Source organism: Lagenorhynchus albirostris, chromosome 7 (assembly GCF_949774975.1).
Source record: "Lagenorhynchus albirostris chromosome 7, mLagAlb1.1, whole genome shotgun sequence".
NCBI lineage: Eukaryota > Metazoa > Chordata > Mammalia > Artiodactyla > Delphinidae > Lagenorhynchus > Lagenorhynchus albirostris.
Window position 1 is genome coordinate 106,339,197 of NC_083101.1, and position 13,677 is coordinate 106,352,873.

Genomic DNA, 13,677 nt, shown 5'->3' on the forward strand with positions numbered 1-13,677 from the left:
TTTTCACGTCTGCAGAGTCACCAAATATAGTCAAGACTAGAAAAAAGCACTTCAAAGTCGAGAGACATCCGTGCCCAGGAGAGGCCAAGGAGAGAAATAACTGGAGATCAATAGGCAAAGAACAAGGGAAACACTCACCAGCAAAAAACAAACACACAAACAGAACCTCTCCTGGACGGTTGCCAGGCAGTTCCATCCTCCTGGGCCCAGCAGGCAAATGCTGGGCAGCTGACCTCGTATAATGGGGAAGATCTGGGATGGCCCTCTTTCACGCGGTGGGTGGACAGGCCGATGGGGCCTTGGAACCCCAGAATTTAGAACTGGGGCAGTGTGGGGTGGCCATGCCCTTGGCAAGTCCTTGACCTTCGCCCATGTCCCTTATGCATCTCCAGTAGGCTGAGCTCCAGACTCAGAACTGTCTTGCAGCCGGATCCTTAGAAATCTAAGTCGTCTTGGCCAAAGCCGTCTGTCCTGTCCATGGGGAGGGTTTTCAGCATCACTTCTGTGGAAGCGAGACTTTTCACTACCTTCTCAGCTTCTAAGTCAGAGCCTCCCTCTGTCCCCTGCTCTGGAGTCAGACCTTCATCTGTTCCTTGCTCTGGAATCCTCGAGCCTGAGGGGGCCCCGTCTTGCTCAGAAGGGGAGCTTTCTGGACACGTGCCTGTGACTTTTGTCTCTGGGTCAGGGACGCCCTTGGCCTCGTCTTCAAGGCTCCTCGTGTGTCTGTCTGAAGGCTCATCTTCGGAGCTTTTCTGAGAGAGCCGAGAGCAGTTCCCCAGAGATGATGCGCTGGAGGACGAGAGGCCTGACCTTTGGCGGGGGGAGTCTGCACCTGGGGCCAGGGACGGTGTGGGCCTGCCCTCCTGGTCTGGGCTGCTGTTTCTAGAAGCCTCACGCGACTGGCGGTGTCCGAGGCCAAGCTGAGGGCGTGCTTCTCTCTTACCTTGATTTCCTCCTCCTGACTCTGCCTGTTGCTCCCTGTCAGCTCCCTGGGCCTCTGCACTTTCTGCACCAGCATTCTGTCCTCCTGGACTCGGGTCACCTCCTCCTGGGGCTTCACCCGCCCCAGTGTCCTCAGCCCCAGAGCCCACCTCCGGGTCTCCTTCCTCCCTGCCCACACCCTGCTTCCCCCGCCCCACCCCGTCTGGGTAGCTGCCTACAAAGGGGTCTGTTTTCCTTTCTCTCTTCTCAGTAGTTGCCCCCTCCTCTGCCCCCCGGGGGGCTTCATCTCTGCTGAGGGTCTCGTGCCCCACCTCCACCCCGGGGCCCTGGCCTGATCCCAGCTCAGGGCCTCCGTCAGCTCCCCGGACAGGGTCCGTCCCCGAGGGGTCCCTCTCGAGGGGCTCCATCCCCCTCTTTGCAGGGGCCGCCTCTGCGGTCTCCCCGTCCACATATCTTCCTTTCTTCTTCTGCAGAATTTGCTGCAGGTCAAAGGCCTCTCTGACGGGCGCACTGGCCGCCCGCACTGCGTCCCTCGGGGATGCAAGGGCCACTTTCTTCCTCATGCAGGCCTCGCAGGGACAGAACCCCTCCTCCTCAACCTGCTCCCCGAGCCGGGTCCCCAGGACTCCTCTGAAGGTTGGCATGTCCTCCAGGGAGAAGGAGGGGGGCCCCCGGCCCCGCATGTGCTCGGAGGAAGCTGAGAGGTCACTCAGGCCCTGGAGGTGCTGCCTGTACTGCTTGGTCTGCAGGGGCGTCTCCCAGCGGAGGGCTTCCCTGGGTGGTCCCGGCGCCGTGCCCCCCACCCGGCTCTGCACCTTGCGGAGCTCCTTCTCGACGTGGTCCTGGAGCCGCCGGCCCATGTCCTGCTGCAGCTCGGCCACCATCTGGTCCAGCAGGTCGTTGCTCTCCAGGCCCCAGCGGGCTTGGAGCTCGGCCGTGGCAGTGGCGAGGTGGGCCATGAAGGCCTTCTCCATGTTCTTCAGCAACTTGGACACCCAGAGGGGGTCAGGGTCCAGAGGCCCTCTGCGGGCTGTGGAAGTGCCCCTCTCCTCCGCCCCCTGGGTAAGCTTGGCCTGGGTTTGCCCACAGCCTGTCTCAGCTGCTGTGGACAACTTCTCCAAAGAAGGCTCAGCGTTGGGGCCACCTTGACTCCCGCTGTCGTCTGGGTCACTCTCCCTGAGGCTCTTAGGGCGCTCTGTCGGGCTCTCTCTCTTCCCTGGGGGGCTCAGCGTGGCTGAGGTGGGGTCTCCCTGCTCTTCCTGCAGGCTCTTGTCTTCCCTGGCACCCGCCCCATCCCGAGAGCCCGCCCCTGACGATTCTCGTCCTGTGATTCCTTCCTCTTCGGGAAACCCTTTAACACCCTCTTCTTGCAGTTCTGCTCTTTCTTTTTCCTCTTTTATTTCCTCTAATTGTACCCCCTCTTCTTGCATCGTGTTTTTAACACCTTGGTCCAGGTCACTGCCCAACGCCTGCTCCCCACTGTTTCTTTCGGCCCTGTCCTCACTGGAGGTACCACCAGCCTCGTAACCACTCAGCCGTTGGTTTCCCGGATCCTCTGGGTTCCCTGAGATTCTGGAATCAGGCCTCTGGCAGGGGATGCTTGAGGGCAGCCCCATCCTCTCAGGGACCAGGGCGCAGTCCACGGTGCAGGGCCCGTGGCCCTCCCCCGAGCCTCTGGAACCACTGCCAACATCCACACCAGAGGAGGACGTTGGCGTGAAGTCCTCAGCTGCAGCGTGGGACCCAAGGGCCGGCAGGGCCTGGCCCCAGCCTAGCTCCTGGAGGCCCGAGTCCAGCTCTCTGTGCCCAAGGCCACTCCCCGGCCACAGGGCCTGCAAGGTGCTCAGGAGCTCCTGGTACCGAGGAGAGTCTGTGAACCTCACTTTGCCAGCGGGAGACCCAAGGTCATCATCAAAGAAGCGGAGCCTGGCGAGACAGGTGGCGAGGGCCTGGGCCGAGCGGCCGAGTCTCCTGCCCACTGAGCTGGACACTTCAGGCGCACTGCTGGGCCGGCCTGGCCTGGCCCCCATCAGCGCCTTCATGATGTGTATGGAGGAAGACACCCTGCTGGGAAGCACGCACCGGCCCATCGCACGGTCCACGGCCGCCCCTTTGCCTTTGCCGGCCTCCGTAGAGGCTTCCGAAACCCCACTGCAAGGCAGGCCCGCTCCTGACCTGGGACCGGCGCTGCCCGTCCCTGGGAGGGCTGCATCTGGTTCCGCTTTCTCACTGGCCGCCCCTTCCAGGGGCGCTTGTCTGGCCGGCACTGACCCTTCCAGGCCATCTGGGGGATGTTGGTCAACAGGGTCCTCCTCGGGGCCTTCCGGGCTGCGCCCAGCCAGGTCTTCACCCTCGTCCGCCATCTCGTATTTCACGGGCTCCTCCGAGATGTTGCTCAGCCACTCACGGACCACGGCTCCCGGGGAGGCTCGGGGCAGGGCGCCCAGCATCACGTAGCCACCTTCCTTTTGCTCCTCCGGGTCTCCTCCACCCGAGACCTGCTCCTGGAACGTTCTCCCGAGCTTGGGACCGCGGTGGGAGCCACCCCTTTTCACGGCTCTGACTGCTCTCCCCGAGGCCCCTCCCGGAGAGCCAGGGGGCCGAGGGCGCCAGACGTCCGGCTTTTCCTCCCCTGCCTCGGTCCCTCCCGGCTCCCCATCAGCACTGTGGGTGCCCTCGCTGTGGCTGAGGGTACGCAAAGGATGCTTCTTGCCCGAGGGCCGTGGCTTGCGAGGCACGGGACAGTACCCGCTGCACACCAAGCAGGCCTCAGAGAGGGGGCCCTGGCCGCCCCAAGGCTGGGAGGCTGGCAGCGACTGCGTCTTCCCACCGGGGGACCCAAGGGCCGGGGATGCGCCCAGCTGCGAGCAGCAGCTGGCCCCGTGCACTCCCGGCCTCCCTCCCTCGGGCCACCCGACTGGCAGGACCAAGGGCCAGGAAGGCTTGGGACTGTCACCCCCTGCCTTTTCACCCAGGCCATCAGCTTGCGAGTTGAAAGAGTCAGACGTGTTTGAAGGTGTGGGAGCCGGTGAACACGCCCTGAACTCAGGGTCCCCTTCGGTCTCAGCAGCGGGGGAATTTGGGGGGTGGAAATTGGAAGCACAGTCAGAATTGCTCACAGGGGTGATGGGAATGCTGCTGAACCCTCGCGTGTCCCAGGAATAAAGAGAGGCAGAGAAGCAGGGCCCCGGGTCCCGGGAGGCCCGGCTCCCGCGGCTGTGTGGGCTCTCCGAAGGGCCAGGCGCTGGGCTGTCTGGGCGGGCCCTGCCTCTGCTGGGAGGCCCCAGCACTGGCCTGGACACAGGCAAGCTGAGTGGGCAGTGGGTGTCCTTTGGGTGGTGGTGCTGCCCAGGGCGGCCCCTCTGGGACCCGCAGCTGAGGACAGAAACGCTGGGCAAGGACAGGGTGCCGGCTCTGCTCTGCTGCTTCCTGCTCCTGCCTGGGGCTGACGCACAGGCAGAAGGTGGACGGTGGCCTCCTGCGTCCTCCCCAGAGGCTGCCCGGGGGTATCCGGCACCCTGTCCACTCTCCTCTGCCCATGGGCCCTCTTTCCTTACAGACGAGGGGCTCACGACGGGGGAGCTGGGGCCTCCCCCCTGGGTGGCCCCCCAGGAAGTCACAGCCCAGCTCTTCTTACTGGGGCGGCCCTGGTGCAGTTCACCCCTTTCACTGGACTCCTCGTGAGACCCGCCACTTGCCGAGGAGTCAGGAAAAGCATCTGCCGGGCCTCGGGTCCCCGGTTTCAGGCAGCCACAGTGCTCCCTGCGGCCCGGCATTGCTCCCTCACCTGTGCCCTCACCAGCCCCCGAGGCCAGACGTGGGCCACAGCTGCCCACACCATCCTCCAGGGACCTGGAGCAGAAAGAAGAGTTGGTCTCAGAGCCTTCAGGGGCTCTGTCACTGGAGGAAGGGCTGGCGCTGTCTTTGCTCCTTCTTTTCCTGCTGGCGACCCCTTGGCTCCTGGGGGTCCTGGAGTGGGACTTCTGGGGCAGCCCAGACCTCCTCTGAGAGGCTGTCTGCTCTCCCTGGGGGGCATAAAGGGGGTTCATCCAGATCTCATATCTAGACCCCGGCTGCCACCGGCCTCGGTCAAAGGCTCCCACACCTCCTGCCTCGCAGGGCCCCAGTCCCTGTGCCCCAGGCTCCGAGGGGTCCCTAGGGGGGCCACTCCACACACAGCCGAGGGGATCTGCCTCCCCCAGGACAGGGCCCTCCCCGCCGGCCCTCCCGACCCTCCTGGACCACAGGAGCAGGTCCTCGCCCTGTAGGTGGAAGCGGACTTTCATCTCCACGGACAAGCTGCCGTCCTCGTTCACGCGCACGTTCTTCTCAATGTCTTCACCGGCTACCGACGGGCTGAGCTGGCCAGGTGTGCCCTGAGGGTTCCCGTCAGGAGCAGGGCACGTGCAGGCACTTTGCAGAGGCACCGAGGGGTCACCGAGCCCAGATCTCTCCGACAGCAAGGAGAACCGCCGTGGCCCGCTGCCTGGCCTGGACCGCGCATGGATCACGCTCTGCTTGGCTTTGGGCCCCCAGCTCCCTGGTGCACGATGACAAGCAAGAGAAAAGAAGGAAAGATAGTGAGCTGCCGGCGAGAGCTTCGGGATGGAAGAGTCAAGGCCAGTCATGAGCCTTCCACGGTCTGTATACCCCTGCCACCTCCACAACCAGCAGGAAGGACAGAAACCATGCTAGGACGAACGTTCACGGAGCTGCCAGGGTGTGAACCAGCAGAGCCCAGCGAGGTGAGCTTGAAGTCCGAGTTCCGTCTCGACCCTGCCGCTTCCTAGCTGTGCAGGCTTTGGCAGAGACTCTTTCCTGAGCTGTGAAATAAGAGTCATGGTATCTAACGGGTAGGTTTGTTTTGAGGATGTCAGGCAGCGCATGGAAAGCTTCCTGCAAAGTCGCTGGCGCAAAGCAGGTTCTCCACAGACAGTAGAGTTGACTGCAGAGCGTCGGTGCCCAGAGCTAGATCCCAGCTCTGCTCACACCCACCCACGGCACGGGAAGCAAAAATCGATAAGCTGCTGCAGACACACCTGATTGTAACTGTAAACTGCTTTGCAATTATTAGTGATGATTTATCATCTTAACACTCATCAAGATTTGGGGTTGATAAATGGTTGCAAGGAAGGACCTGGACACAGGATAGCAGGTCGTGGTAGCTAAGCCTGCCCCTCAGCCATGAAAAAGAGAAGAAGAGGGGGTCACTGGGGATAAAAAGACACGATCCCGAGAGATAACGAAGCCCTTGGTACTTTCTCATTTCATCTCCTGAGCTAATGCTTGGCAAGAGGGAGGGGCCGGCAGAGGCTGAGCCTATGGCCGGCGGAAGAGCAGACCTCCTGAGTCCATCTGGGCAGGAGAAGGATTTGCTCAGTCCTGTTCCTCCATAAGCACCAGATGAGACTGGGGCTCCTCCAGGGGAGGGGATGTGGCTGATGGGCCTTTGTACATCCAACACCCAGCATGACGCAATCACCGAAACCATTGCTGTCTTTCTCTTCATAGCTTTTCACAAAGGATATTATTTTGTTTACTCGCCAAAATTTGCCCATTGTCATTCCAATAATTTTGCTTTTTGGGTTTTTGTTGTGGTGGTTGTTGTTGCTTAATAATGAAGGCTACCTCTGGCACCTGGATGGATGGCTGGTTGGCTGTATAGATTGATGGATGGATAGACGATCAATGGTTATCATTTGTTTTGGTCTGTTGGGTCCTCACGGTTGCCTAAGACAGTCATGACTCTTGAAAGATGCAAAGACCACATACCCATGGTTCACTGCCTCCATTAATGTCATGCTCACTATGGTTCTTAACAAAGTTTATTTTAGATCCTAGAAGCTTAACATTCAAGATCTCTTAATCCCTGTTTAAATACCAGACTCCCATCTCTCTCAGCCCAGCCAAATGTTCAACCTAGTTAAGGCTGATGGTGATGAGAAGGAGAAAGAGGCAAGAGAGACCCCCAAACAAATGGGGTGCCCCAGACCCGGAGCCAAAGGCAGGTTTTTTTAATTCTCTAGAAAGGATATCTGCCCAGCCCTACCAAACCACCATCCAGTGCAAATAAGGCTGGGGGTCCTGCGGAACAAACTCACCGCTTTTCCTCCTTGAAGTCTGCCCAGATAAAGGTTCACTTCCATTTCTTCTGACATCTTCCGCTGCCAGAGGTCTGAAGGGCTCGTGACCGGCACATACCAGCACCGAGGGGCTGTGTAGCAGACCCTTCAGAGAGTCCACCTGGGGAAGCAGAGTGTTGAGTCAGGAGGCGTGGTCTGCAGGACCCGCTTCTGTCCAGCGAGACATGGTAGAGGGAGAATCCACTGTCGCTGGTCCCTTTCTTGATATTTGCACATCTCACCCCAGATTTCTGATCCAAGGGAAGGATCCCATTCACTCCTCAATACACCTCCATGACTGGCGGGGGGCTGAGGTCCTCCCACCATGATCTTTTTCTCTACCTACAGCCCTCCCTCCACCTGATACAAGGCCTGTGGTTTAGAGGTTATTCTTGATACTCAGGTGGAAAAGACTTCAAGAAGACTTTGACTTGCTTCCCCGCCCACACTCTTCCCTCCAGAATGTGTATTTTTTAGAGCAACCATAACAGAAGGTCCAGGGCTCCCATATGGAGACCTGAGTCACTATCTCACACTTTTTCCAGGCAGAGTCCTCTCTTGGGTCTGATCTGTGCTTTCCAGTCTAATCTGAGCCCAGGGCCTCTGCTTCTGCCCCTAGTGGAGCAGAGAAAGACAAGGCACAGATGGCCTTTCTCTCCCTCCTCCAATGGTTCTCTAGGCTCCTGCCCGGACGCGTGGGTCATCCTCCCACCACCTACCCCTACCCCCCACCATCATGGCATCCCAGGCTGGGTCGTGCAGGCAACATCAGTGCTGGATTGCATTCCAGGAAGCAGGTCCCTGCTTTTAGAAAAATCTCACCTGGCCCCAAGGATCCTGCCTATCTGATGATTTGCACAATTTATAGCATTACGTTATAATTGGCGACGTCGGGGGATTTCGTTCCATCTTTAAAGTACAGAATCTGTTCTTTTTCGTTTTCTCCAATTAGAAGGGTATGCTTATTAACAAGGAAATGAAAGAAAGGGCTCTTAAGATAGAGGGTATAAAGGTGGGATCGTGACTGAGCTGAAAGAGAATAGTACAGCACGGATGCAACTTTGGGGAGCAGGGGAATATGTCTCGATGGTAGGAGGGATGGTTCCATGGTTAGGTGGGGACGCGCTGCTGTAGCTGCTGTTATACATTTAAGTAGCATGGCGTATACAGGTGTCAGTAGCTGTAGGACTAGACTGTGAGAGTTTATGTGGGTTAGATCAATCAACCTCCATCCTCCAGCCTGCCCATCTTGGGTTACATTCACGTTCAGCAAAACCCAGGAGGGCAAAAGTTACATTCACTAGCCTTCTTGCCAGTTAGGCCGGATGCCGATCGGGTTCCATCAGGTAGGTCAAGCCTGGGATGGCAAGCGAGGTAGACACTGTCTCTTCTTGCTTCTGGCTGTGTGTGGCTACAAAGCAAGTCTGTGGGCATCGGGAGGCGATGGCGCTCAGGCAGCAGTGGCTGGTGTCCCTGGGCATTAAGATGCAGCTGGGGCAGGTTGCCGACCCAGCTTTCTAAGCTTCGGTTCCACTACAGAGGGGTCCTTCTCAGCCCAGTCACAGTGGCTTGGAGTGGAGTTAGTAGCTTTCTGCAGGGTGCTGGGAGCCAACCCTGCACACCCAACTTGGAGTTCGCTCCCGCAGCTTTCCAAAGATGTGAAAGTCCCCCCAGTGCCCTGCGGGAAATTGCTTTCTGCTTAAAGCACTTTGAGTCTTTTCTGTTTCCTACACTGAACTCTCACCAAAATAGGCTAAGAGGATTAGGTAAGAAAACAAAGTGTGCAAGGAACAGGTACTAAACACTTGCTAAATGGTAGCTGAAAATATGAAGAACAATTGCTTGTTTGATTAACTGACTGAACGTCTCCACTCTATTCACCTTTAATTAGTAGCAGGGCAATCGGTGCCTCTTTTAAAGGAATAACTTCCCAGTTCCACCTAAGTGTTTTGAGCTGAGGTCCAGGGAACCTTTTAAGGAAATGTCATACCCGACAGCCTACCTTTTTCCCACCGGTTGTGTACACCTGCTTCACGGGAAAGTGCAGCAGGTCCGAGGCTTTGCTGAGAAAGGCCGTCAGGCTCCTGGTGTTCCTGTGACTGAGCACCGCTGTCTGCTGGTATCGAGGGTCGCCGTTCTTAACCAGCGTTATCCTCCTCGGGGCTCGGAGACTTTTGCAGGAAGAAGCCGTTCCAGGTGCCTCGCAGCAGCCTTCAAAACCCCGTGACTGCTGAGAAGGGCTTCTCCCCCGTGGCCGGCCCAGCCCGCTGGGGGTCTTGGGGGGCTTCTTATCGGAGCAGAGGTAGCAGCCGCCGTCTTGCAGCTGCTCCAGGGTGCTGAGGCCGTGCAGGCCCCGGGGCGTGGTGACGGAGCGCACCCCAAAGGAGAGCGGCACACGCTGCGAGAGCTCGTCCATCAGGGCCCCGAAACTCCTGAAGGCGCGTCGGTGAACGGCCAGGCGAACCCCAGCAAACTGGGGATCCCCTCGCTTGAGGAAAGTGATCTTCTTGGCTGGCATGACCTGGGTGACAGAGGGGGTCCGGGCCACAGAAGGCAGGAGGCGCTCGCGGTGTCCGGGGGCCTGGGCATCCCTCGGGGTGCCGTTCATGGTGTGGAGGACCAGGCAGCTGAAACGGATCGAAGGAAGAGGAAAGTCAGAGAGCAGGTCTGTGCCTTTCCTCCCCCTCGTTACAGAGGCGCTCCCCGCCCGCCCCAAACCTGCTCCACTCAAACCTGTAGAGGCAGGTTAATCCATTTTGATGAGTAGAAGGAAGGCCAGAGGTTTGGCAGGGGAGGATCTGAATTCAAATCCCACCCCTCACCCCCCACTTACTGGCTGTGTGATCCAGGAGGTTGATGACATAGTCTGTGTTTTGGTAACATGTAGCCGTATTGATCTGCATAGTGGTTACAAGGATTCAATGAATGTACGCGCACAGAGCAAGCGTCAGTACATCTTTATTCCTCTCCTTTCTCTTGCTGTTTCTCTTACCCTCTTCTACCACCTTGAACTCCTTTGAATAGTGTAGAGTTTACCTCCTAAGGAGGTGGGTGAATAAGGGGACCTAAGAATACCGAACAAGTGGTCAGGAGACCCAGGCGCCCTGCCCTCCCTCTCAGAGCAAAGTGTCACGTGTGAACATGGGGGAGTCCAGGCTCTCTGCACTCACATCCTCCAGCAGCCAGGTGGGAGGGCCGGAGCAGAGTCCCTCGTCCCAAACCCTGAGGGTGGAGTGCAGACAAGGAGACTCGTAACTCAGAGAGGATGCCCACACTTGATGCCATGCTTTTTTCTCCATTATACAGGGAGGTTTGCTTTAATAGAACAAGGATGCTCTCCTGCATCCCTCCAAAGTCTCTGGAAGATGCACCCTGCGGGTGAGTACCACAGCCTGCTGCCACCAACGTGGGAGATAGGGCTGCAGGCCAGCTGTGCGGGGTCAAGGCCATTCGTCCAACTGTTCGCATGTGTTCCTGCCATGGTGGAGCCCCATCGCCTCATCTGGGACTCTTGCAAAAGCCAGCTGCAGGCTCTTCCTGCCCAGGTCACCACATGGCATTCTGTTCTGTGCACCGGCCAGCCAAGTTGTCCCAAAACCCTCTTCTCTCGGGACATTTCCAGAGCTCCAAGCCCTTCGGGTGGTTTGCAGTGTCCTCAGAAAAAGCCCAGGCCTTTACTGCACGATTCAAGGCCCTCTCCGCCCTGAGTCCCAGCTCCTGCCTTGTCCTGCAGGAATCCTCTGCTCTGACCCAGCTGCCTGACTAGGAGGCTCTGCCTGCAGGGCGGCCTGCGTTCTCTGCGCCCTGCCTCGGCTGTCCTCCTTTGTGGAGGCTTCTCCAGCCCCCAAGTCCGGGGCAAGCCCCATTTTCAGCACGGCTCCCCAATGTTTCCCACACCCTACACCCTTCCTAGCCAACTACCCCAAGGCATGGGGCACAGAACCTGTACCCCCCGGAGCACCCAGCCCCCTGCTTGACACAGAGCAGGGGCCCAAGAAGTGCTGCTGACTGATGACACCCGTGCTTCACAGAGCCGCCCAGCAGAGCCCAGGCCTGCCAAGCGGCCGCCACGCACGCAGTCAGGATCAGACGAGGGGTCTCCCCTGATTACACGGGGTTCAGACTTGGCAGGACCCTCGTTGCTGCGCACACTGCAGGCGACCTCGGTCTCCTCGGCCGCAGCCCAGCCAGCGCCCACGTCTCCCCTTTTACCTTTACTCACCATTTATCCCCATTCGTCTTCGGGGAAAGAACGCTGCTCTCATTTTTAAAATCTTGGTGCACAAGAGGGCTTATAATCTTCTCTCATCTCTGCACAAACTTTATAATTAGCTTCCTCAGCCTCCTGCCTCCCAGCTAATCCCTCTAAAGCCGGCCCAGCGCTGGTGCACATCCCCGCAGCTGCGCACGCTTCCTCCGGCGCGCCTTCCCGAGGGCTCCCTTTCTTCCCACTTGATTCGCAGTTTCTCTTTTGACCATGGGCATCCTTCTTGGCCCTAACTGAGGGACTGAGAGGGGAAGGAAGGTCACAGTGTCCCCTGCAGTCACCACCATATCCCCCAGCATCACGATGTCCCCAATGTCACCGTGTCCCCCTGTCACCATGTTCCCAGCATCACTGTGTCCTCCAATGTCTCTGTGACTCCCAGTGTCACCATGTCCCCCAATGTCACCGTGTTCTTTGTTGTCACTATGTCCTTATAGTTCCACAAGTGTAATGGTGCCCCCAACATCACCATGTCCCCAAGGTGACCATGCCCCGCAGTGTCACCATGTTCCTAGCATCACTCTGTTTCCCAGTGTCATGGTGTCTCTCAATATCACCATGTCCTTTATTGTCATCATGTCCCCCATACCCCCTTAGCATCACTGCATCCCTCAATGTTACTGCGTCCTTCAGTGTCACCGTGTCCCCCAGTGTCACTATGTCTCCCAGCATCGCCGAGTCCCCCAGCGTCTCCGCTGTCTCCGAGGACAGCTCTTCCTCACAGCCCACTTCTGAACAGACAGGGCCTCCCCAGGGCCCTCCCGGCAGCAGCTCTGCAGGGAGGGGAGAGACAGTGAAGGTAAAGCCCGTCTGGGCTCCCCCAGGACCCTGGCCAAAGCGTCTTGTGGCGACGATGCATTCAGAACCCTCAAGCGCTGACGGCCCCTTTCCTCTGTCGTTCCTCTAGCAAATAGCTTCTTTATGAACTGGAATTCTCAATCTCCAAGTGGATTTTTGAAATAAAAAGACAAATGTGACCCAAGGGATCTTAAGTACAAAAGATCAGGCGGACAGCAGCCGGGCTCCACCCCGAAGGCTCCTTCCCAGTGTGAGACCAAGCACACGACCCCAGAGAAGTGAGGGAAGCCACAGACCACCCCCTGCTGCTAACGTACCTGCACTCAGGTGACAGACAAGATTCCGCACATCGCTTCAGGTGGCTCGCTGATGCGCACACATACACACGCTTATGCAGAGACATACACATGTACACACAGACACATACATATACACACAGACACGCATACACACATGCACACACTCACTTACTTGCATATACACAGATATACACACACATGCACACACACAGACAAATTAGAAAACACTTAGGACCCAGGAGAAGAGCTGAAGGGGCAGGGCGGCCTGCTGTGTAGACCGTGCAAGGGGAGGGCACACAGGACCCCACGCGTCGCACGGCTTCTCGCGGGAAGGTGAGGGCACCACCTGACCTCCAGCCTCATCAGCAGAAACAAACAGGCCCTGCTTCACCTACCACCTCCTCCTGCAGCCACAGGGAAGGGAGAAGAAAATCGATTTTCTTTTTTCAAAGAGGCTTAATGAACTTTTGATTCTTTCACCTTCAAAATGACCTGGTCCCAGACCAGGGTAGTCATTCATTTAATCACTCTTTCATTCACGCATTCACGTACCCAACAAAGATTTCGGAGCTTCTAATGTGTGTCAGGCTCTATGCTGGGTCCTGGAAATACAAAGATGACTGAGCCATAGCGCCCATCTTCGAAAACGTCATATTCTAGCGTGGCAAGTAGGTACATTATTGAAATGCAGCATAAAACATGTTCTGAGATAGAGATGTATTATATATACACAGGGTGTGACTGAAAGCAGGTTCAGGGGAATGCAAGTCAGGGAAGACTTCCTGAAGGAGGTGACGTGCTGCCTCCTGAGCAGAGACCTAAAGGACAACTTGGGGATTAGCCAGAGAAGGAGGGAGTTAGGACCGGCGTGGCAAATAGATACTGCCGTGGTGCTAACTCTGACCTGAGGGGTGGGCTGGAAGGATGGGCGGAGGAGGTGCTGAGGCTTTCTTTGTGCCGCGTCATACGGCAGAGCTGCCATAGCGTCAGGACAGAGAAGGGCCGCACAGTGTCTGACCTTCCCATCCTTGTTCTCCTCCTGGCATCCGAGGTGAGGGCATATGAGCAAAAGTGTGGTGGAAAAAGAAAGCTTGGGTATTCTGGAAGGGCTTTTGACTGGCGCACACAGTGCATCTGACAGGCTCTATTGAGGGGGCTGATGAATGCCCCTCGAGGATGAAACAGCACAGACAGTAAGATCAGCTTTGACCCCAGGAACTGCAATGCAGAGCCCAGAACCCTTCCCCAC

At 57.7% G+C, this 13,677-nt stretch overlaps 1 protein-coding gene across 1 annotated transcript; it reads right to left on the reverse strand.

Moving 5' to 3' along the window:
• Positions 1 to 735: 735 nt before the first annotated feature.
• RP1L1 (RP1 like 1) lies at positions 736 to 9,672 on the reverse strand. Its single transcript, XM_060153237.1, has 5 exons — positions 9,067 to 9,672; positions 7,044 to 7,185; positions 1,254 to 5,482; positions 896 to 1,048; positions 736 to 789 (listed from the first exon to the last, which is right to left on the reverse strand). The coding sequence occupies exons 1-5, from the start codon at positions 9,670 to 9,672 to the stop codon at positions 736 to 738; spliced, it is 5,184 nt and encodes a 1,727-aa protein (XP_060009220.1).
• Positions 9,673 to 13,677: the final 4,005 nt, after the last annotated feature.